Source organism: Orbicella faveolata, unplaced genomic scaffold (genome assembly GCF_042242905.1).
Source record: "Orbicella faveolata isolate gen_17 unplaced genomic scaffold, um_ofav_v1 contig_3, whole genome shotgun sequence".
Taxonomy (NCBI): domain Eukaryota; kingdom Metazoa; phylum Cnidaria; class Anthozoa; order Scleractinia; family Merulinidae; genus Orbicella; species Orbicella faveolata.
This window is the reverse complement of record NW_028301558.1, coordinates 13544238-13567344: the sequence shown is the minus strand read 5'-3', so window position 1 is coordinate 13567344 and position 23107 is coordinate 13544238. Positions and strand designations below refer to the sequence as shown.

Below are 23107 nucleotides of genomic sequence, written 5' to 3'. Positions count from 1 at the left end.
AATTATGTAGTTAACATCGTCAGTGTGTCGTCGTCTGTATATAGATTTCTCCAAAATGGACAATGACATTAGAGCACATTTGCCACATGGCACCGATGTACTTTTACACTTTCTTTTCTTTCTCTTTTACACAGCAACAAGTGGGCAGCTGTGTAAAATTCATTTTCTAAAAGAAACATACAATATATTTATATAGCGCAAATTCCATAAGGTAATGTTCAAATGCGCTTCACAATATAAAGTAAGTAAAAAGGGTAAAAATTACACTAATGAGGTTAATTCACACAGTAAAAATAGAAAACAGGAAACCATAAATTAAGTTAAGGAATCGAACTTATATCCGATGATTTCGAAAATACGCCGATGACTTACGAGCCTGCCCAAGACTGTCCTGCAACGTTCGAGGACGTCGTAAGAGCTTCTGAAAAAGTCCCGAAGGAGCTTTGATTGCACGCGCAGAGCAACATGTGGCTACCGAGATGGTGTTACTTAATTTATGAGCATTTCTCGATAGTTTAATTGAAATAATTGTGTTTTTAACAATCGATTTTAGGAAGCTTTGTGAAAATTCGATGTCAAAACTTGAGCAAAATATGCGATTTTCCCCTTACCGTTTTCAGACCCAGCCTCTTGAATAGCGTAAGTAACTTAGGGTACTTTAAGGATCCCTCCTTAAGAGAATTTAGCTCGTTCCCCTGCCCTGCTTATTCTCAGAATCGACTCAGAAAGAAGGGAAAGGGGAATTAGTAAAATCAAATGTGTAAGAGAAACTATGTGTAAGAGAAACTGTGAGTGAGAGAAGACCAACTCAGACCAAAGCATTTTGTATAGCTTTTACCATTTTGACCGTGTAGGGTATTTTGTGGAAAGAAAAATTTGCGGTGTAGGTGATTACGGCGCCCGCACTCCTCCCCGCACTCTCTCGGGGAGGAGCGGGGAATGTACCTTGAAAACAAGACACTTCTTGCACAATTGAAGTCAAGAATTTTATGGGTCGCTGCAAAACGTATCTTATGCAATCCCGGTGTTGTGTAATATCATGCTCACATGCATATTCACACATTCGTATCCGTGTTATGGTCTGGTTGCGGATATTAAGTCATAACATTGAAAAATTTCAATGGCGCTCATGGCAGAAAGTGACGGTTCTCACGCAGAAACCACTAAACAGCGCGAACCGTTATGGAGAAGGTCAAAAGCTGTGGTGTTACAGAACTTTTTACCCATTTCCCTGATGTTCTTTCTAATTTTTGGAATTTTAGTTCCCGAACCAGGAGTTTTCTTTGGCGAATTGCCAACACAGTATGTCTGTGTTGTGGGAGTCTTCTTTCATAGCGGCCTTAAACTAAAAACCGGCGAGTTGAAGGAAGCGTTCAAATCTATCAAGGCCCTCATCTGGGGAATCGTTTGTATTTTGTTGATTACGCCGATAATCGGCGGACAACTAACCGGTTTGTTACCGTACTCCGTGACAAAGCATCATGGCGGCAATTCGACGTATAACACTTCTTCGCCGGATGGAAATAACTTTGAGGGTAACTCGATTCTTGGACCGGCGTTATTTCGAACAGGAATGCAGGTTTACTTCATTGTACTGTGCACGATTGCTGGTGGAGTTATATTGGTGAGATACCGTATCATAGATAATTAGATGACACTGTGAAACAGCTTTGTTGTCTAGGAGCTGGGGGCGGGTGGTGGGGGGCGAAGTCCGGACAGACCAGACAAACGACATGTTAAGTAACGTTCTGGCTGACCGGCTAAGAACGATCGCACGAACGGCAACAGAATGCGTGGAATTTCTCTTTTAACCATAGATAATTGTTTAAGTCATTAAAATACGGCATTCTGATTGGTCTAAATCAGTTTTTACCCGAGAATGCCACGGGTTTTGCCGATTACAGCCTCGAAAGCCCCGACCATCAAACCGATTGGTCAAAATCTATTGTTGTGCAAATTCGGGAAAAATTCGTATATGAGCATCGCGAGCTATTTATAAAACAAAGATCGTAACACATTCGCCTTTATCGCACAGCAGCCATCTTGGATTGACGTCATGTACTTTTGACACCAATGCGAGGCCACCCGTGTAAAGTCAACTTCCGGTGATCGAGGAGACAAAGAGATCATCCGCAATCGTGCCCAACAGAGATCACTGCTGCGTGCCGCAATGTCAAAATAATCGCGCTAAAAACATTCCAAATCATACCTTTCACCAATTTCCGAGTGATGAATCTATTCGAAAGCAGTGGGTTGTCAAAAGACGGCGAGACGTGGGCATAAGTGTCCAGGTAAGTTGGTTAGGTTATCGATGTCATTGTTGCACACATGTATTTACATTAATTATTATGATCTGGTCCATCTACAAATAACAAACAGCACAAGAGTATGTTCTGTACACTTTAAGGAAGCGGATTTTCAGACAACTTTACCAGGGAAGCGTGTTCTGGAGAAGCATGCAGTTCCGAGTATTTTTTGCTGGTCAAGATCACCCAGGAAAAGAAAATCTCGGAACAAGCGGGAACCACCGCTTGCACGAGTGCGATTATTTGATGTAAGCGTGCCATCGTCCCCGGTCACTGTCACAGGTAAATATTGTTGTCGGTATTCCTTTAAACATTCCTTGGTTAAAATCGTAAAATAATCAGAGGTATTTTTCTGTTTTTCATTTTAATTCATAGCATCAACTTCCGGCCAAGCTTCTGGTGAGGAAAGTTCTATGGAGGTCCAACCGGAACTGTCATCCTCTCCTGTTGTTGTAGACTTCCCCGTGCCAATAGACACTGTGGTTGTCGGTATGTCTACCAGATTGCGGTGCCAAAACTCTGAAGAAATCAAAGTACTCGCTGACTCAGCCATGATCTTTCATATGTCACAGCGTGGTAGTCATCTTGTGAACAGCATTTCTTTGCGCTTTTTACGAACTTTTCACTAAAACGGTAGAACGAAAACAGCCTGGAATTAGTGATGACTTCCAAAAAATTGTAAAAATTGAAAATGAGGATCAATAATCGTGATCTTGGGGGTTGTTCTTCGATGGATCTCTCATTGTATTGTTGTTCCCGTCGGGTACGCGCGTGCATTTGCCTTTTTGATATCACGTGCCTTGTGGCTTGCAACTGAGGAGAAACATTATCAAAATCAAAGAATGCTATACTACAAGCACTGCTAAAATTAAGCAGAGCAACAGAGGATTTATATCCGTTGCCGACTGAAGCGTGAAGCTAAGTGAGATTTCTCAACTTTGGATAGACTTGTTCACGTCACATTCCCGCGAAATAATTATTTTGTTCTCGCTGTACCAGGCCTGAAATTTCGCAAGTAAGTAATTATTCCATAGAAAATGAAAGGCTTTTTCCTCTCTGTCCGCTTCAATTAAAAAAACCGTTTGTACGCGAAATTTTTATGGCATATATAGTCCATGGGCCAAGACCCCCAAAAGTGGTTTTTTTGTACCATGTGGAGGGACCAGTGCTATCACGTATTTTCTCAATCTGCAATAACTGAAGTCTATTTTAAGGTATGATAGCATGCTTCTATCAGTAGCTTTCTTGCTCTAAACATGTGATAAAATGACGTCATCTAAACTGCCTAATGACCACGGATCCGGTCAACAGCTTCAGATTCTGAGCGATGTCCATCGTACAATTCTCTTCAAACAACATTTTATACATTTTAGGCCTAGCAGAATATGACATTGATTCAATTGCAAAAGAAGGAAATTTTTTTAAGGTTGTCTCGTTGCCATGGAGACGGAAATGGTCAATGAACCCACAACTGAAACAAAAATCACTGAAAATAAGGCTTTTCACCTTCTAATTTTAAAAAAAATAACAACTGCAATATACGTTGTCAAAAAGTTCAATCATTTGTAGATCACTCTAGCACTGGCTTGGATTAACTATTCAGCTAATGAGTTTTAAAGAGCTCCCTTAACGAGTCCTCTTTGTCCTGATATCATCCATTCTGAAGCCATACCAGTACCAAACACATTGGAGACTTGTCCTTTTCGCGTCAGTCAAGCATCATTTTCACTTAAATGTAAACAGACTCATGTTTATTGTCAGCAACAATAACAGCTAAGTTATTTTAAAGCATTTAGCGGTTGCCATGACAACCACAAACAGTTACTCGATACATTAAAAAGAGTACATCGTTCGAAACTAAACCTTACGAATGTAAGAGTATGTATAAGGAAAGTTATTTCATATTTTTCCTATGGTTATGAGATTCTTACCTTTCGCTTTCTTCATCGTCATTGTCGTCAACGGATAATACATCGTCGTCATCATCTGGCCTGTTTGTGCAATCTTGAAGCCGGCACATATCAGTACATTTCAGCCCATTGACAATGCGGGAGCACGATGGAAGTTTGCAGGACCTACTGCACTGACAATTCTAGAACAGCTTGCGGAGCTGGCTGACCACCCATCCAGTCTACGACCAGCTTGTCGTCTTCACTACACCAGCCAAATCCCACTGGTGATGGGATGGCTGGGCATCTTTGTAAACTTCGTCTCCAGACAGCAGCCTGGTAGTTTGCTCGTAGCGAGTGTTTGTGCAGCGTATCATTGCAGGGTGGCAGCTGGTTGGAATCAACGTCTCCTCTCTTCAAACAGAACAGTCGATATCGCAGCTCATTGATGTCGCTTGTCCCAGGGTTGCTGCAGTACATGGCACATGTAAATTTCTGAAGACTATGGTACAGGTGATCAGACATATTCCAGAACATACCCAAATGCTGGAACATCTCTTGAAATTCAGCATTTTGCTTTACAATTCGATAACCTGCAACCTTTCCCCGTCCGGCAAAAGCACTAACAGTGTCGCACCCTGTGAATGCATGAAAGCCCGGTAGTGATCTGCATACACTTGCTCCAACCCTCTCAACTACTCTTGAGATATCGATGTAATTGACTTTGGTCTGTGAACCACTTTTAATGAATACTGAAGAAGGAATAAAGCTCTTGAAGGCCAAAAGAAGTACAAACACATCAGTGTCTTCTGATACTATGACGACCGAAGCAAACCTCGATTTAGCTGCATGGGCTGCATGTAAGAGGATTCGGGTGTCAGCCTCCTCTTGGGTTGATTCGAGCTCACTGATAGGTTGCATTATTCTAGACGATAATTGGTAAAATGTTTCGCCACATGTGACAACCAGAGTCTTTCCAGATATAGCTTCTCTGTGTACTTTTCTTTCTTCCACTCGCTGGTTACAAACACTATGAAAGCTTGTTTGTTCTTTAAGCTACACAGGAATCTTCTCCACTGTTTAACCTTGTGTTCGGCTTGAATATTGCGGTATTCGCTTCCTAAACCGTCACCCCTGTTCTCTCTTTCGGCGTTCTTTATGGATTCCTCTCTGTAATCATCGAAGACGACATCAATCCTGTTACTTGTTCCACCTTCGTTTAGAACTCTGCAAAGAAGAGTTTCAGCAACTGCCGCAAATGTCTTCTTATCACCTTTCAAACACTGGACAAGAGCCATCCCATCTATTACACATGCTGAGGGTTGGGGAATGGCATCTGCTGCTTCGAAATTTTTATGCAATTCTTTAGCCAAGGACGCTTTGTTCGTCTTACGCATCAAGCCATCCGCGGTAGCTAATGACCAAGGGAGTGGTCCGAGAGGATGGGATAACACTTCTCTCATCTGTAAGTCTCTGCTCTCTGCGATGACAATCATTTGAGCAAACAGTCTTCTGTCAGCCTTGATGATCACTTCTTGGTTCTTACCAGCTTTAACTGATACCTCCTGGTTCAAGTGAGCAAAAGTCTTCAGCTTAGCTCTCGTGATTGAAAGCCGAGAGCAACGACCTCAGTCTAATCCACCCAAAGTCAAGTTCCATGATTCAATCAACAACAACAACAACAACAACAGTTTATTTCTACTACTGTAAACAACTAAAAGAATTTACAAGATTGTAATTGTAAATTCTTTTAGTTGTTTACAGTAGTAGAAATAAACTGTTGTTGTTGTTGTTGATTGAATCATGGAACTTGACTTTGGGTGGATTAGACTGAAGTCGTTACTCTCGGAATGCTTTGTAGGCTTCCTCTCCTTTATCTTTAGCTTGTAGCAAGTCGTGCTCTACATCAGGAGTGGCAACTTTTCCTGTGGAAAGACAGACGAGGTCTTGAAGGTCAGGGCTGAATGGGTCGAGCCAAGTGTTTTGAAGAATTGACACTATGGATTGAACATCAGCTTCATCTCTTTGTATTCTTGTTGTTTGTAGATCTTTGTGTTGGGAACAAGAACTACTGATGTGCAATATATCTTTGAGTTGCCTCAGGAAGGTGCTCCGGTATTCAGCGACCAGGTAGAATTTGTAGGATTTCACGTGCGAATTTTTAGTTTCGCTTGCCATTTATGTATGCAAATTACTACTATTTAAACGCTACTGTTTCCTAGCGCACCAATCTTTTCAACGTTTTCTCTAGCTTCAAGTTAATATCGTTGCGGAATCTATTCTACCTAGCTTCACCGTCTTCGCTATACAGTCAGGAAACATTTGTAAGTCTTTATATTCTGTCCTGTATTTCTGATATCGCTCGGCTCTTCTTCACATGTATTTTTATTTATTTTTCTAGTCGAACCTCGCTCGCTCTATCTTTCAATTCTCAACGGGCTCCTCGAGTCTCTTCAACAGAGCGTGAGTTCGAAATCTCTAGACGTAGCGTCAACAAGGACTGTAAGCTACAGAATTTGCTTACTGCATTAAGCCTTAGACTGAAACCTTTAGTTCCTCCTGCCGTTTGAGTGTCTTTGTTGACAGTCTCCTCGCACGTCTGATCAACAGGTATTCTCCCAGAGGGTTGTCTTCACCAATCTGAACAGAAAATCCTCTGGATCGCAAGTATTCCAGGGTGTCCGGATGCTCTGCTGGTAGATGTGACATTTCATGCAGATATGCTGAAAGGTACCTGGCGTAGTTAAGGTTATCATATGCGAAACACCACGGGACAATTTCACTGATATATGAAAGGTGAAGATCCCAGTCTCCCTCCCGAGATCCTCTTAACAGACCAAGTAATATTTCCACCATGTCAACATAAGACATCCAGAACTTCGATAGCTTCCCATTATCATGTCGGAGATAGCTCGTATACAAGCAGAACAGTTGCGATACTTCTTCAAATGAGGGACTCTCCACTGTGTCTTTGAATTCTTGTTCACATGTGTTATCACAGAGCGCTTTCATGCAGTCCTTTTAAAAACGCATTAACAGTAGGCTTCTTCTCTTTATGATGTTCCTCAATCCAAGAGTTAAATCCCATCCATGCTAGCCTGTTAAGAGCTTCATACATGAGCTTGTGAAATCGTACGGCGCGATTATATGTACGGCCTTCTAGAACACCAGCCACAGATCCTTCAGCAATTAATCCAGACTCGACTATTACGTCTCGTAAACCAGCATCTTGGAAACGCTTTCCGATCACTGAATAGAAAGTGCAAATGGTATGGAGCACACCCATTCTCAACACAAGGTCATTAAACTGTGCCCTGTGTTTCCACTTTATCTCAGTAGCTTTAGCATACAGTGTCTGATCAAACACAACAACTATGCTTTGGAGGTTTAAAGTTTCCTTAATCTGTAGGGAATTGATGAGGACTTGGTACACAGCTGACATGTTCGTCGCTGGGGCATTGATTGTTGGAAGATAGCCCACGTTATCCTTGGCAACTTCTTGGTTATTACGCACCAAAATATTGAAACCAGTCCAACCAGGAACAGATTGCTTCTGACTTGCATGAATGCGTACTAAAACCCATAGCAAGTTCTTTCTCCATGTACATTCCATGATTTGATTTAACTTGACCTCCACATATCCTCTAGTATGGGGCCCACAGCGCTCGCCGGCATTATAGATAGGTACAGTTTCATCATCCACAGACTCGATACTTCTCCTCTTCGATTTCACAATTTCACAATTTCACAAGACAACCATCAAAATGCTGATTGTTTAATTATGTAGCTACTTGTTATAGCTTTTATTGAGTTTTAAACACATACCGGCTTACAAACGATGAGAATTAATGACTAAGGCAACACAGTGCTGGGCTGTCGAGTCCATGTAGATCTCGAAGGACTGTAAGTTTTTATATAATTTGAGGTTCAAAATATCACTATATCGTCATAAAAATGCTTATTGTTTAGTTATACAGCTAATATTTTGTATATATTGTTGATTTCTAATCAGATCTCTACTTAAAGATTATCGAAATCAGTGAATAAGTCAAACGTACTTACCTGCCGTGAAAGTCGCCATCTTGAATTTCCCCATAATGCATTGCAACATTTGAAGTAATCCATAACTTACTATATCATCGCTTTTAAAGAGGTAAATTGAAATTTGGTTCTTAAAAAATGATTTGTGTTCTTTCTTGTTGTATTTATATGTGTGAAGACTATTTTTGATCCAGCTTAATATTTTTAATATGACTTTTGAAAACAAGCCTCGTTTTCATGCAAAAGCGAATTTTGGTGATATTTCAGCCAATAAAATATACAAGAAAGCTACTCTTTAGGGGTTGCTATCATAACATCTTGTAATCACCCCCAACTTAGCTTCAAATTTGTCACACTCTCAGCTGGTCCCTCTGAGTGGTACATCTGAGAGGGTCTGGCCCATGGACTAATAGACTTTGTACGAGTGTTAGCTTCGTATGGATAATAGGAATTGTGCCAGGGGCGGGGCAGAGGACTCCTGAAATTTTTGCACTGGATCAATCAACAAAAAGTGACGTCACATCCGGTTTAAACGGTGCTGCGCAGCTCGTTTCACAAAGCAAAAAAATGGCGTTTCGATTGGTGAAGATTTTCTTCTATTTGCAAACCATCAGGTCCGTGTCCTTCCTTATTGAGGATAGAAATATGTTGCAGGCAAAAGAGAACAGTTTAGTATTGTTTTGAAGGAAAATAACAGACAGCCTTCTGTCATCGAATGGCGGATTTTACACATATTAAAAACTGGTGTTGTTGCGACTTTTGGTTCTTAATGTTCGTGATTCGGTGATAACACTAAGTGCAATAGCCTATGATGTTAACAACAACCTGGATGAAGTATTGCTGGCCATAGTTTGCACTGTGTACGACGGGAACATATTTAACAGTAGCCGTTTTTTTCTGAAAGTGAACACAATTGAAGTTCTGTATCCACATGCGTGTGGTGGAAAAGACTGGTCTTCGACACTCCATTCCTTCCATTTTAAAAAATAGTACTCATAAATCAACAACAGGTGAACTTTCTCTAAAAATTGACGAAAATATATTTGATGTGACAAAGAAGAAATCTTAAGACTATTATACTTTACTTGTAAGCAAAAAGGCTCTTTTTCCAACCATTGTAAACAAGCTGCAAAATGAATTTCATTATACACTCGAGGTAAAATTTTTACGATCCCGCATAGTGTTGCTCTTGAAGCATATGTTAAGGCATTTCAATACAAAATTCTTAACTCCATTCTTTACACTAATGCTAAACTTTACAAAATTGGCTTTAAAATGAACGACTCGTGCTCATTTTGTTCATCTGAACCAGAAACGCTATATCACTTCCTGTATCTCTGTCCTTACTCGATAGATTTCTGGCGTGACTTCGAAGTATTTTGGCATCAACTTTTAAAGGAAAACATTCGACTTTCGTTGCAAGATGTTTTAGTTGGAATGATACCACAAAACTCCCCTTCTGCCAAGCTGCTAAACTATCTAATTATAATTGGGAAATTGTACTTATGGGATTGTAGAAGAAGTCAAATTCTTCCAAATATATATGGATTTAAAAAGAAAATTGCTGTAAAATATGAAACGGAAAAATATTTAAGTCTGCATAGTAAAAAAACAAAGGATTTCTTTGAAGCTAAATGGATAGTGTCGCCTTTTGTAAAAGCTTAATTATTTAAAGGTGTTAATATGCATTCACTTTCTGTATGTTGACCCATGTAATACTAATTAATATGTTATTTACATTATATTTTGTAAATATTTAGTTATAGTTTGTTGGAATTTTTTTTTTTTGGTTACCGTCTATTGTTAGTGATATTGGTTTTTTTTAGTGTTGTAAGTATTGTAGTATTGTAGTATTATTAGTACTAATTAGTTGTATTATATTATTAGTATTAGTAATATTAGTTGTTATTATAATTATGTAGGTAAGTAACTAATTTGCTGTATTAATATAAATTTGTTTCAATAAAGAAAAAAAAAGTGTGGTGGAAAAGACATGCTGAATCGTATGCTCATGGTGAGTATCCTATTTCCGTATCTCTTGTTGAATACGGTTTTTCTCTGTAAGAAATAAGCAATGTTGAGAGTTAGAGGCGAGCTTTGGGGATATCAGATTTCCCCGAAGAGATCAACAAAGGTGTGACGCAGTCCCCCACCAAATTTTTCTGGGAGTACCCCCCCCCCCCCTCCCCGGGTACTGTGAAGTTGTTCATTAATAAATGCTGGACATAATTCAAATTTTATCCAGTGGTTAATTGTACATTCCTCTGTATTGTCTGAACTGCAATGCTGGCCTGGGGATCAACTTCTTTGGGCAGTTCCAAAAGAGCGGGATTGGCCTGTTTAGGGTTAGCTCTCAGCGGTATGGTATATCCCTAGCCCTTAACTTTACCCCTGCTTTTGACAGGTACTCTCTTCTACTGTGACCCAGGGTGGGGGTACTCCCTTATATGTGTTATAGGGGTATGTGTAGCCCCAAGAGGTATGGTTTTTCAGCCGTTTTGGCTTTTAATAGGGTATGGGTTTTGTACTCTAGTCTTGAATTGGGTAATGTTGTTTAGAAGAAGCTACTTTTTCATCATTATTGATAAGACCATAAACAAAAGGCCTTCAATAATTATTATGTTCAGGGCAACTGTGTCAGCTACAATGGTGGTAAATGGGTTATCGAATTTTTGGTCTGGTCATAAATAGGGTAGGGAGAATCGCAGATTTTGGTGATAAATAGGGTAAGGGTTTTGGGAAGCTGGCTGCACTCCCTGACCAAATTTTTCTGGGAGTACCCCCCGCCCGCCCCCCCCCCCCCCCCCTCAGTACTGTGAAGTGGTTCATAAATAAATGCTGGACAGAATTCAAATTTTATCCTGTAATTAGCTTTAAGCTGTAAATTATTATCTATTAATAATAAAATAGAGGACATCTTCTGTGTTTCTATTCAGCAATTGGACTATAAGGTCAAGAATTCTTTGAGGCGATAGTTTGAGGCGCTATCAACTGCATTATCACCTGATGAGAATCTTAAGCTAGGAATCCAATAATTTTGTTAAGTAGAATTGTAATTAAATTTTCTTCAAACCATGATTTACCATTGTTTCTTTATCAAACTTCATACTTAGGTGCAATCATACAAATTTATCTACAGTTCTCATACTTGTAGTCATAATTAGTTAATTCAACTATTTTGAGATTTTAAAGTTATGTTCTATATATCAAATTGACTCAACAAGAGATGCTGTGGGAACACAGGCTGCTGGTGATTGTTTTCACAGCTTTTTTAGTTCTTCCAAAGATCTGTTTACAACACTTCATCTTCTGTTAATCTGGTGGGGATACAATGTAGCTCTGTAGCAATGGGACCTTTGTTCATTATTCGATCAATGTTTAAATGGCATCTACCTTCCATCTTGTAAAGAAGGAATGAAAAATGACTGTCTCATACACAGGCATCAAATAATTCACAAAGGTGAGTTGTGATTGCTCCATTGTGGGTGGGCTGAGAATTCTAGCTTGGTTTGATCTTAAAGTAATTGTTTGCCATTAAGTTCCGCATGCATTCGGCTGAATTTGACCCTGCATGACTATTCATAACCCTTATTGAATAATCAAATGTGCAATATCCCTCTTTGTTTGAGTTTCCCTCGGTCATTCAATCACAGTAGGTTTTGCTGAGTTAATTTTCTCTTCTTTGTAAATTGATATTTCTGCTTTAAATTCTAAATCTAGGCATCATGTGACACTCGCCATGCCGAGAGTTGTCCCAGTTAGCCAAGCCAAAGTCAGTAAGTGTTTATATAAAGAAAAGTTGTCCTGCCTGTCAGGGTGCCAAGGTGTGACATGAGCCAAGGCTAGACAACTTGCCCACCCCTGTTGTCTCACAGGCAAGACAGGTTCATGATCCTAAATGTAAATGGTTGGTTGAATTTTCAAAGAAATAAGTGAAAAGTTAGCTTGGCCAGGATAACTCAGGAGAAGGGTTGTCTTGGGTACCCAAGACCATATAAATGGGCCCTTAAAGGGCCATTCTATTTTATTTCCACACTCCCTCTTCCTCTGTTGACATGAGCTTTAGACAGGGCTATGAAAGAGTTATTTCTGCACTTTTATCTTTTCTGTTAGGTGGTAAATATTGACTTATTTAGTGAGTGTGGCTGGGGGTAGGAGGTGTGGATATAAAATGGAATATCTCTAGTCAGCTCTGGGCCCAAGTTGTGCGTTGTCCAACTGATTATGCAAAATATACTTCCAAAATCTTTATGGGTAGGTGTTTGAGAGGATCATCTTATATGTTCATCACTACAGTGGAACCCTGCCTTATGGCCACCCCATTCACATAGCCACCTTGTTATTATGGCTTCTTTATTCTGGCTTGAACAAAAGCTCAGTCAGTTGGTCATTTTCTTATTTAAAGAACCCCTTTAACCACACTGTTAATGTGGTCAGATTTTTGTGGCCCATTGGCAACCGGATTAACAGAGTTCCACTGTAATTTAAAATTGTCAGTGATGGTTGTTTTTAGAATATTTTTACCTCATAGAGGTGAAAATGAGTTTGAGCTATTACCCACAAAACAAAATTCTGGATCATACATTTTAGGAGTAATGTACACAATTTATAATAAGCATCAGGCATCACTTTGATAGTGAAGTCCCTTAACTCTATTATTTGGAGATTGGTAAATATCCCCTATCCCTGAAATTACCAAGGCTGATATCTCTATTATCATGTCATCAAAGCCATAATATTTTGACACCTACTGTACCAAACACAGTTTCCTTAAGCAGTAACAAGAGTCTTCCTTTAGTAAACCAAAATAGTACTTGCTGCCAGGTGCTTTATAAAAGTATAACCCTTCCAGAAGCCTTTACACAGTAATATCAGTTGTTAATAATTTTTTTGTGGCTGATTTAAATTTTGTAATAAATCATACTGAACTGGCCCAGGTTTAATATACATTTTGTTGCATTTAGCTCACATGTTTTCAGTTTAAAGGAGAAGGTCATTCCAAAAAGCTTACTTTTGTTTGTCTTCACTTATAGCAAGTGAATATTCAGCTTTTCCACTCACCAAAGGTTCAGCCTCTGAAGTGCCTGCTATCCTAAGAAGTTCATCTCAAAATTAAGAAGTGACTTTGGAGGCCACCATTTTGCAACTGTCTTGGCAGCCAGGCTGTGTTTATGTGACTTCATTCCGTCCAACTCAAAACTGGCCGGAAGGAGAAGAACCTGCAACTGACTTGGCATCTGTCACAAGGTCAGCAAAATCAATGTTTTTCCAAGCGATTATCCTCTTCACTATCTTCAATGCTATTATTTCGGAGTTTAGCTCATGTTTAGCTCAAAATAATATGTCTCAAAAGCAGCCATAACCCAGAGTGGTAGTCAAAAGGCTTGTCGGATGCCATTAGGGCAAAATCTTTCGGACAGAATGATTTCATGAAAACTTGGCCTGGGTGCTTCTTTGGAGGCGAACTTCATAAGGAAAACCTGCACTTTAGATGCTGAAACTGCTGTGAGTGGCTAACCTTAGTCCAAGTTTTTCATTAGCATTGACATAAAATGTATGTTTTTTGGAGTGACCTTCTCCTTCAAAATACACACATTAAGACTTAATTCAGTGGCAAGGTACCTCTTGTATGACCAGTAACAGTATACATGTATCCAAAAATCAAAATATATATTGTCCAAACTCAATCATGTTAACAGTGTTAGTGTCTAATGAGTACCTGCAAAGAGATAGTTATACAATCATTCTAGCAACTCTCCTCAATATTCTGAGAGTCTCCCACCTACCATTTAGATCATCCACCCCAGACAAGTTTTGAACTATTGTCCAGATACAAGGGACCATGGGCTCTTGGGGACAGTGCTAAAAGTGCTATTATGATGAAATTTGCAGGTGTCCTCCATAATATGAGCATAACAGTTTTGTTACCATGGCAACATACTGAGTTTCAACCTTCCCTGACAGAGGCCTTTCTGATCACCTTTGGCTTTCCATTTTGATATTTGCCAATGGTGTCTCATCAGCACGATCCAGGAAACATATATTAATATGCAAGGTCGAAGTCGTAGCCTCCTTTAACGTTTTCAAGCTGAAAATCACTGCATTAGTGAAATCAGGTTAGAGGGGACCGGAAAAGAGTGAGTTGCCATGGGAAAATACAGGCTGTATATAATTTTTATAGTTGCCATAGGTGTGTTTCCTGTAGTTCTAACTATAAGCCTACCAACTTGATGTAATATTGGGTTGAGTGTATGACAACATCAGTCACCTTATTTGCATATTTATATTTTTCAAACTTAAATATCTTTGGAACTGATGCAGATATTGCAAAAGGTAAACAGCATTTTTAATCTTTTGTGGAATTCTACGTGATATACCTAAAAATTCTGACTGAAGGGGTAAAAATTTAATGATAGAAGCACTTTAACGCATTGAGTTGAATTTATGCTGTTGGCAAAATTTTACTGTAAGGTGTTGAAAGGAATTTGGAGGAGAATTTGGTGTGGTTATTGAATTGACAGAGGTTGGTTTTGTTATTATTGTCATTATCTTCTATATTTTTGAGGCAGAGTGGTTGTTGGCAAAAGCAAAACTGGCAATATCCTCACTGACCTGTGTTTAGGTGTTTTTAAGTTTTTGTCTCTGACAATGAAGGTCACTTTAAGTAGTTACACTGTCCTCACAATAGAACTTATGGATATTACAAAGTTAGTCTGCCCTTGACAAGCAAATTGAGAGATGCTACACTGAGAAATGCTACACTAAGCGAAATAGTCATTTAGACTAGGTGGGTCCAGGTCAAAATATTCCAATGCTTGGTTGCCATATAAACATGTGAGGGCATTTCTTAGTATGGCAGAGACCACATACAGCTTTCCTACACTGCTTAATTCAATTTTTAAGTTCTTTTTTAAATCCAAGAACTTGGAAGAGTTTCTATTTCTCCAAATAGCCATTCCACAGAGGTCCTGACTTTGCTCACGCATGTGTTATAGGCTTCCATTTGGGGAGTGAGCACAGCATTACGGAATAGGGCCTGCAAGTGAACCCTGAGAGGGTAAGCAGGATCCCCATATACACACATGGGTTGTCCTGCAGGTGAATGACCATGTCTTTCTAGTAATGGAAGGAGACCAGAGTCAGCAAGCATCCCCGAGTCATGCTTTCTCCCTTCTGCAAAAAAAAAAAAAAAGAAAAAAAAAATTAAGAGAAAAAAGGGTAATATAGCCAATTTCGAGAGAGAAAATGGTAATAATTACTTTTATTATCTTTTTGTCTCTTGAATTTGGCCATTTTGCTTCTTTTACAGAAGAATATTTCAAACTGGTCAAGTAATTTAATGAAACTGATGTACAAGTTTTGTTACTTGATTTTTAAAGTATCAATTAAAACTACTATTTATCTGTTTGGTTTCCTGCAAACACTGTCATCACTGACATGTAAGGGTGTTGGTCTGAATTGTTATCTCATGACTTTGACCAGTTCTCACAATAAAACTTGCTTCTTCCTAAATAATTCACGGAAAAGAAAAGTACACAGCACATGCTTGTTGCTTATACATCTAAAACACCAACATGTTATACTAGCAGGTTTGTTTATCAGGACTTATTAATTCAAGTGGTAATAAAATACATTAAAATAAAGTTACATACCGACTGGACCTTAAAGGTGAGCAATTAATCCGTTGGGTGTCGCTATCGCTTGGAATTTCAAGCTGCGGACGCACTTGTGGCCATTGTACATAATTCGTTGATTACTTCTCGGCCCGGCAGGTATATTTTGCAGGGTGCAGGGTGCAGGGTGCAGGGTGCAGGTTGAAATTTAATTATAACTGAAAAACCGCTGGCACTAAAAATAATTAATAACCTATATACTCGTCGGGGGTTCTTACATAAGGAAGTTCGCCTCTTTCACGTAGTGAAAACACGCTGTTATTAATATTTAGGCCTTCTTTGGCAATCTTCTAACTTGTTACGCCGTGTACAGAAACTAGAGACTTCGTACGCTTCCCAACATGTTTTTGATCGCACTTGATTTGAGCGATGTTCTCCTGTCCATCGAAAACACGATCGATCCGCTATAAGTACTTATCGATCGACACGCAGAGACTGGTGAAATCTCTTCAAAGCTATCTGGATGGCCGCTCCACAGATGTCTCCATCGATTCCAGATTTGGCTCGAGTCTTCCCTCAACAACAGAAGATTGCCATCACAAATGAAGCAAATAAATAAAGAAATGAAATAATATAAGATTTTAACCGACGGAATATACTAGCGCAAGCTCAGTGTGCTTTCATTTTGGTACTCACAGGGAAGAAATCAAATTCAGCAGATATTTCAGATGATATTTCAGATGTTCAGATAAATCCGAAGCAGTTTTGTAACGGTGCTCCCTTCTGATGTATGGTGTCCGCATAGACTTGAAGTGCCGCAGGACCGAGGATATCAGCATTCCAGTGGCTGATTCGGCGATGATGGGCCGCATAAATGTGGTCCAGAACACTGTTTGTGGCCATACACAACACGGATACCGGTCGACCAAACCGTGGCAACATATCGCCCATACTTTACATGGATATGTTAGCCTTTTTAGGAGCATGCATAAACCTTCTGTTCCCCCACCACGCTTCTCTGTGTAAGCGTGAACTCCTCAGGGATATGCAAAGCTTCTTCTAAGAGAGGAATGTCACGTTTCCTCACTCTAAACTCGGCCAAGCATTCATCGTCCTCCATGTTGTCCACCTCAAAGTGAGGATACTGATCATATCGTAAATCTAAGTTTGAAGATTTGTTGTAGTCGTATAGAAGCACGAATTCTTCTTCTGAAATCACGGCATCGTCGAAGGCAAGCAATAAATACTCTCGGGCATCACTGAGAGACATTTTGAAGTCGTCAAACAAAATTGTGATAATTTGTTTTGACGAAGGTACAGCTGCCTTGTTGTTGCTAAACGACTTGAATTTCGCGGCTGCAGCGCGGACTCTCCCCCAACCTCCTCACGGCAACTCTTAACTTCTAGTGACCGTAGCCGTCCCTATTGTTTTGGCTACACTAGCCGGAGCGTTACTTAAAGGATTCGATCCCCAGATGACTTCTTTCACCTCCATAGCCTGATTCTCAGATGGTCCAAGGTCGCTCCCTGTCACTTCCTCCTCTCAGAGAGGAGGGAGGGAGAGCAAGCCTCCTTGAACTGTGTGAGAATCAAGCTACCACCTCCACCAACTGCATAGTTTAATAGGTTCTATGAGGATTCACATGAGGGTTTTTTGGGTTTAAACACCCAGCTCCCCTAGATCTACCCTGGGTGCCAGAGAGTTTTTTTTTTTTTTTTTTTTTTTTTTTTGTGGTGAAGCCACTTAGTGATCGAAATCATGATCGAGATCACAATCAAGATCACAATTGAGATCACAATCTTGTACGGCTTTGCTGCACACTAAGTGGCTTCACCACAAAAAAACAAAAACCCTCTGGAACCCAGGGTACCATAGACAGGGTTTCCACAGTTCAGGAAATGGTCAGGGAAAAAAGTTCTACAAGGTCAGGGAAAAGTCAGGGAATTTTATTTTGAGTCAGGGAAAATTGGCATTTCAAAGAAAACTCAGGGAAAATTGAAACAATTTAACACAGCTGATCATAATACCATTGAAGTTTCTCAATGATAGTTTTCCTTATGAAGAAGGAAAATTTATTGAAAACTTATCTGTCTTAATGAATGGGTCAAAAGGAGAGCTGTAAGTTCACGCTAGATCTGGCATTTTGAATCTATTTGATGAGGGAAATTGTATTTTTATCAGGGAAAAATCAGGGAATTTTGAAAAGTGATGTCCGTGGCAACCATGCTAGATCTGTCTTTGCAAATGTTGGCATCTAAGACCCTTCACCTTTGCTTCCTTTCCTTCCCTTCCAAGAGAGGTGGCTGTGGAGTTTTCTACCAAACAGTCTGATCATGTTTTGTTTCTTAGTAGACTTATCTTATATTCAAAAGAAAATGCTAGGCAAGCTAGAAAATAATTTCATTAAAATAAAGGAAAATGAATTTGATCCTGGTAACTCTCCCCAAAGCACAGTAATTAGTTTAGATTATCACAACAAGTTCACTTTTCTCTCAAGACTGTGTACTGTATATTAGAAAGCTGTCAACTCCCTCTCCCAGATAACAATCCACAGTTTCACTGAATGATAACAACTTATCGTTAATTTGTCAGTTTTTCCACAATGATCAAAGGAATTAGGAAAAATAGCAATTCTAAGCTTCTTTGTCAGGTTGTTCCATATTGTAGGTCCCTTAATATTTTCATGACTCTCTCATTTAATTTGCAATGGTGCTGGCAGTAACAGAAAGTTACAGATAGTGAGTAATCGGTGTTCCTTTTTTTTCAACAGACAGCCCAAGCAGGAGGTGCAGTAGCTTTGTCTGTAATGCTTACAGTGGTTTGTAATTTGGCTGCTGCATTTACTGTTCCACAGCTTGTGTCCTGGATAATAGCATTTGAGAATGTCAAGTTAGATCCTGTGAAACTGTTGATTAAGCTGGTATTAACTGTGCTGCTACCTTTACTGGTAAGTGTCATCGAAGGAATTGAAAATTTAACATGACACCTGTTTTCTTTTGGGGGTGCAACATGTGTGTGTGTGTGTGTGTGTGTGTGTGTTAGTTTTTACCTTTTACAATAAGAAAAATAAGGTTTTGTATAAACCCTTTGTCAGTCATTGATTAACTGGCCATTTTCGAGAGGTTATTTTAGTAGTTGGGATAAGGTTTAGTGGACATTGCTGTTGTGGAGAGCTGGCCATTGTAGAGAGGTTAAAATAAGAGTAAAAATGTATGCACTGTCCTCAGCAACCAAAAAAGTGGCCACTTTAGAAAGATTGACTAGGCCATTAGTGGAGATCTAACTGTAAATTTTTCTTTCCTTTTTACAGGTTGGCAAAGGGCTAAGGTATGTGCCTCATATGAAGCCTTGCATCAAGAAATTCTCCAACACACTTAAGGTGATAAGCATCATACTGTTAACAATGATTCCATGGTTGAAGGTCAGTCAAGCAAGTCTGCAAAAAGCCTTCACTGCAATCTCTGTTGGAAGTATTTTTGCTGTGCTTGGATGGGGTTTAGCAATGCATCTGCTCTTTATCATTGTCATATATCCTCCATGCCTCATTCTCAAACCGGATAGACCTGCGTTGAAGTCAGTCATGATAATGGCCAGTCAGAAATCCTTAGCAGTTGCATTGACGATTGCTGGGTACCTTCCATTTACCCACGCTGAACAAGGTATCATTAGTCTTCCACTGATCATCATTCACCTTGGGATTCTCGTGTCAGACTCTGTGTGGGCGTCATGGTGGTTTGCATATGATGCTAAGAAAGAGAAAGTTGCAGCAGCTGACAGTGCTTCAGATGGTCAACCTTGTACAAATGAACTTGAAATATATGATGCTAATCAAAATTTACACATTCCAGTACGTGCATTCCAGTACATTTCGACGTTGTGAGTCTTCCACTCAGAGCTTGACTGCTTGAAAAATGACAACTGTATTGCTATTCCAGATTAGAGCAGTTTTCAATATTGATGTTGTGTGTCATAAAACAAAAACCATATTAAGGACGGTGCCTACTAAATACAAAGGTTTTTGTGCCGGGTTAGGAGCATGCCGAAAAAGTAGATCTTTGCAAGGACCATTGGAATCCACAAAGAAAAATTGGGGTAGCGACGCATTTTTCTGAGATAATCAGGCTTGAGTCTCAGCAAGGATGCTGACATCAGCATTTTCTGAAAAAAGAAGGAAAGGATATTTCTTCACAAATTTCATTCGAATTCTCCTTCACAAACAGAAAAGCAAACACACTTATAAAGATCTTAAAACTGCATGGTGAATGGTAACATAAAATCCATTTCTGGTATGTTTTTAATAACAAAATCGTTGCAACAGCGCTTTTAGTGTCTCAGAGAGCCTTCCTCTGGTTCAGCCAAAATACAGTCTAAATACCTTTTGCTCACAACCAGAAACTAATCACATGTTGAATAGGCTTGCCAATTCCATTTCATAACATAAAATGTGGGGGTAACCACGCGTTTTTTAAAGTTATTGATCTTTTTTTGAAAACTTTTACGGTGCCCTGTCACCTCCCCAGTAAGTAAAACATTTGCGTATTTCGCAGTTGCTTTGCGCGCACACTACGCCATCTGCAGGTACTTGTTTACAGTTGGATTTCAGTATAATTTTCACCAGATAACAGCTAGTTTTTCAGCTGGAAGACGTTACCAGTTAGTGGTTAGTGGTATGCTACTATTTTGGTGTTCCTGGTTTAAGTACAGGTTCATTAACATTGATTTGGTCACAGTTGGAAAATTTTGCTTTCTTTTAGTCGTGTACTTGGTAGCGTAGTTGATTGCATCAATGTCAACCCCAGCGTGCGCATGGCACTTAAACCATGCCTTGTGTGATGCGCAGAAAGTATGCGCAGTAACAAAAGTAGACACCATCCTTAAGTAGTACTACTCTGGCCAATCACAAAGGGCCCAGACAATCCACCGAACCCAACAAAACCTGAAGTGAGCACATCTAGCTGATGGGAAGTGCAGGTAAACATTATTTTTTTCTGTATGAGCAAGCCATGCTTGGTTTTGATTTTCCTTCTACTGTAATTGGATGTGAAAGCCAATCATGTAGCATAGTAATGCAAACCAAGGCAAATGTGAATTACTCTCAATACTCAATTGAAAAACCACTCCAAAGATACATTGTTCAGAGTTACATCAACAGCTGGTGAAACTACATTTAAGACTGCACACTTATCTGGATTAGGTTGTTAGACTTCAAGCAGTCCCTCTGGTTCCTTAGTCATGACACAAGGATACGCAAAATGATAAGTTGGCTTTGCAGGGGTTAGAAAGTGGGTATGTCACACTTGACTTACTAAGATAATTCCTATAATTTATGGCTCAATCCCACTTTAAACATGTAGACCTAAAACAGCTATCAATTTTCCATGATTGTGAGAGTGCAGAGGTATATTTTGTGTTTGTCTAACTGCATGGCTTTGATACCAATGGAGTTACTTTTGCTAAATTAATTACAAGCACTTCACAGCATTAAGGGATCTTAAGGATGGTGCCTACTAAATAAAAAGGTTTTTGCGCCAGGGAAGGACCACATGGGAAAAGTAGACCTTTGCAAGGGCTATTGGAATCCACAAAGAAAAATTGGGGTAGCCACGCATTTTTTCGAGATAATTAGCCTTGAATCTCAACAAAAATGCTGACATCAGCATTTTCTGAAAAAAGAAGGAAAGGATATTTCTTCACAGATTTCCTTCGAATTTGCCTTTACTAACAGAAAAGCAAACACATTTATAAAGATCTTAAAACTGCACGGTAAATGGTAGCATAAAAACCATTTTTCGTATTGTTTTTAATAACAAAATCGTTGCAACAGCGCTTTTAGCGTCTGACAGCCTTCCTCTGGTTCAGCTAAAATATTTAATCTAAATACCTTTTGCTCACAACCAGAAACTAATCACGTGTTGAACAGGCTTGCCACTTCCATTTCATAACATAAAATGTGGGGGTAACCATGCATTTTTTAAAGTTGTTGATCTTTTTTGAAAACTTTTACGGTGCCCGTTACTTTTTTCCTGTCACCTCCCCGGTAAGTGAAACATTTGCGTATTTCGTACTTGTTTTGCGCATGCACTACGCCATCTGCAGGTACATGTTTATGGTTGGATTTCAGTGTAATTTTCCACAGAAAACAGCTAGTTTTTCAGCTGGATGACATTAAGGCAGGGGTTAACATGAAAGCCATATTTTTGCTGGGTATTATGGTTTGAATGCAAATATCTTGTTCACATTTCAAGCAGTGAAAAATCTCTTTGCTCATTTCACATAGCTAAGTTTTGGGCTGTTTTGTAAATTTTTTGGTGATTTTTGGGTATATCTGGGGATAAATAGTTTTTGGAAATAGGAAATTTTGAAGATTTGATGTTGTTTTAAAATACTCTACAGCTGGCATGATAGGACAAAGCATTGGCAAGTCCTAAATTATTGTCTACTGATAGCCAAATATTGTATTTTCTGCACAAGCCGTCGCAGAGATGTTTTAGATTTTCAAAACTTTCTATTGTTCATTCCCAGAAAACTTGGAATTCTTAAAGAGATTGTGACTGCAAAAAAAGCACTTCCAAAATTTTATCTCACGTGGGCCTTTTTACGTTAATTTTATATGCTGCTGATGTTTATGGTTAATTAATATTTAATTTCATACTTATTATTTAACTGTAAGCTTGTACATGTAAGAAAAAAAAACCTACATGTACATATTAGGTGTCACTGTAATAAAATAACAACCATGTACCATGCCATCCAAAGGGAAGGGGACGGGGTGTAGGACAATATTCCACTTCATGAAGGCTTGGTTATTTTATCAATAAAACTATTTGGAACATAAACTTGTGTACTTTTTGTCTCTTTACATTCATGTACACCATTTTAAATAATTGATGGTGATTCTTGTTGTTCTCAAAGGGTTTCCAGTTACAGCAAATAGAATGCAAATGCACTTTGGTTGATTCACAAGTTCTCATTTTAGTCATCTATTTTGTGACAATCAGTCAACAATCCAAACTTTGTAATAGGATGAGTGATCTTCCAGTCCTTATCAGCTTCTATCAGACCAGTTACTGGTGGTTTATTAGAATTTTTAAATCCAAAAGATGGTAAATATGATGCCACATGCTTAACAATCACAAGACAAACGGACAGACCTGTTGAGCAAATGCCGCCAACTGTGATCCACCCTTCCCCTGGATGACAGTCAATGCAGTAATCTTTAAACTCTGTGGCAGGTCGCAGACCTGCATACGTGCCTAT

The 23107-nt window shown here is 39.3% G+C and overlaps 1 protein-coding gene, 1 long non-coding RNA gene and 2 pseudogenes across 2 annotated transcripts; 1 reads left to right on the top strand and 3 right to left on the bottom strand.

Moving 5' to 3' along the window:
- The first annotated feature begins 1085 nt into the window (after positions 1 to 1085).
- LOC110047585 (uncharacterized) lies at positions 1086 to 22686 on the top strand. Its single transcript, XM_089297999.1, has 3 exons — positions 1086 to 1624; positions 18621 to 18797; positions 19161 to 22686. The coding sequence occupies exons 1-3, from the start codon at positions 1121 to 1123 to the stop codon at positions 19728 to 19730; spliced, it is 1251 nt and encodes a 416-aa protein (XP_089154125.1). The 5' UTR covers positions 1086 to 1120; the 3' UTR covers positions 19731 to 22686.
- On the bottom strand, positions 3839 to 5703 carry LOC149106500 (uncharacterized; annotated as a pseudogene).
- On the bottom strand, positions 6578 to 7808 carry LOC149106499 (uncharacterized; annotated as a pseudogene).
- LOC149106498 (uncharacterized) lies at positions 14678 to 16800 on the bottom strand. Its single transcript, XR_016209800.1, has 2 exons — positions 15889 to 16800; positions 14678 to 15409 (listed from the first exon to the last, which is right to left on the bottom strand). It is a non-coding gene; the product is annotated as an uncharacterized LOC149106498 (long non-coding RNA).
- Positions 22687 to 23107: the final 421 nt, after the last annotated feature.

What these genes read in the sequence shown, in the direction of transcription:
- LOC110047585 (XM_089297999.1), top strand. Translation starts at nt 1,121, where the DNA reads ATGGCGCTCATGGCAGAAAGTGACGGTTCTCACGCAGAAACCACTAAA. An exon ending in TTGCTGGTGGAGTTATATTG is followed by an intron (nt 1,625 to 18,620) that starts GTGAGATACCGT and finishes TTTTTTCAACAG; the next exon opens with ACAGCCCAAGCAGGAGGTGC. An exon ending in CTGTGCTGCTACCTTTACTG is followed by an intron (nt 18,798 to 19,160) that starts GTAAGTGTCATC and finishes TCCTTTTTACAG; the next exon opens with GTTGGCAAAGGGCTAAGGTA.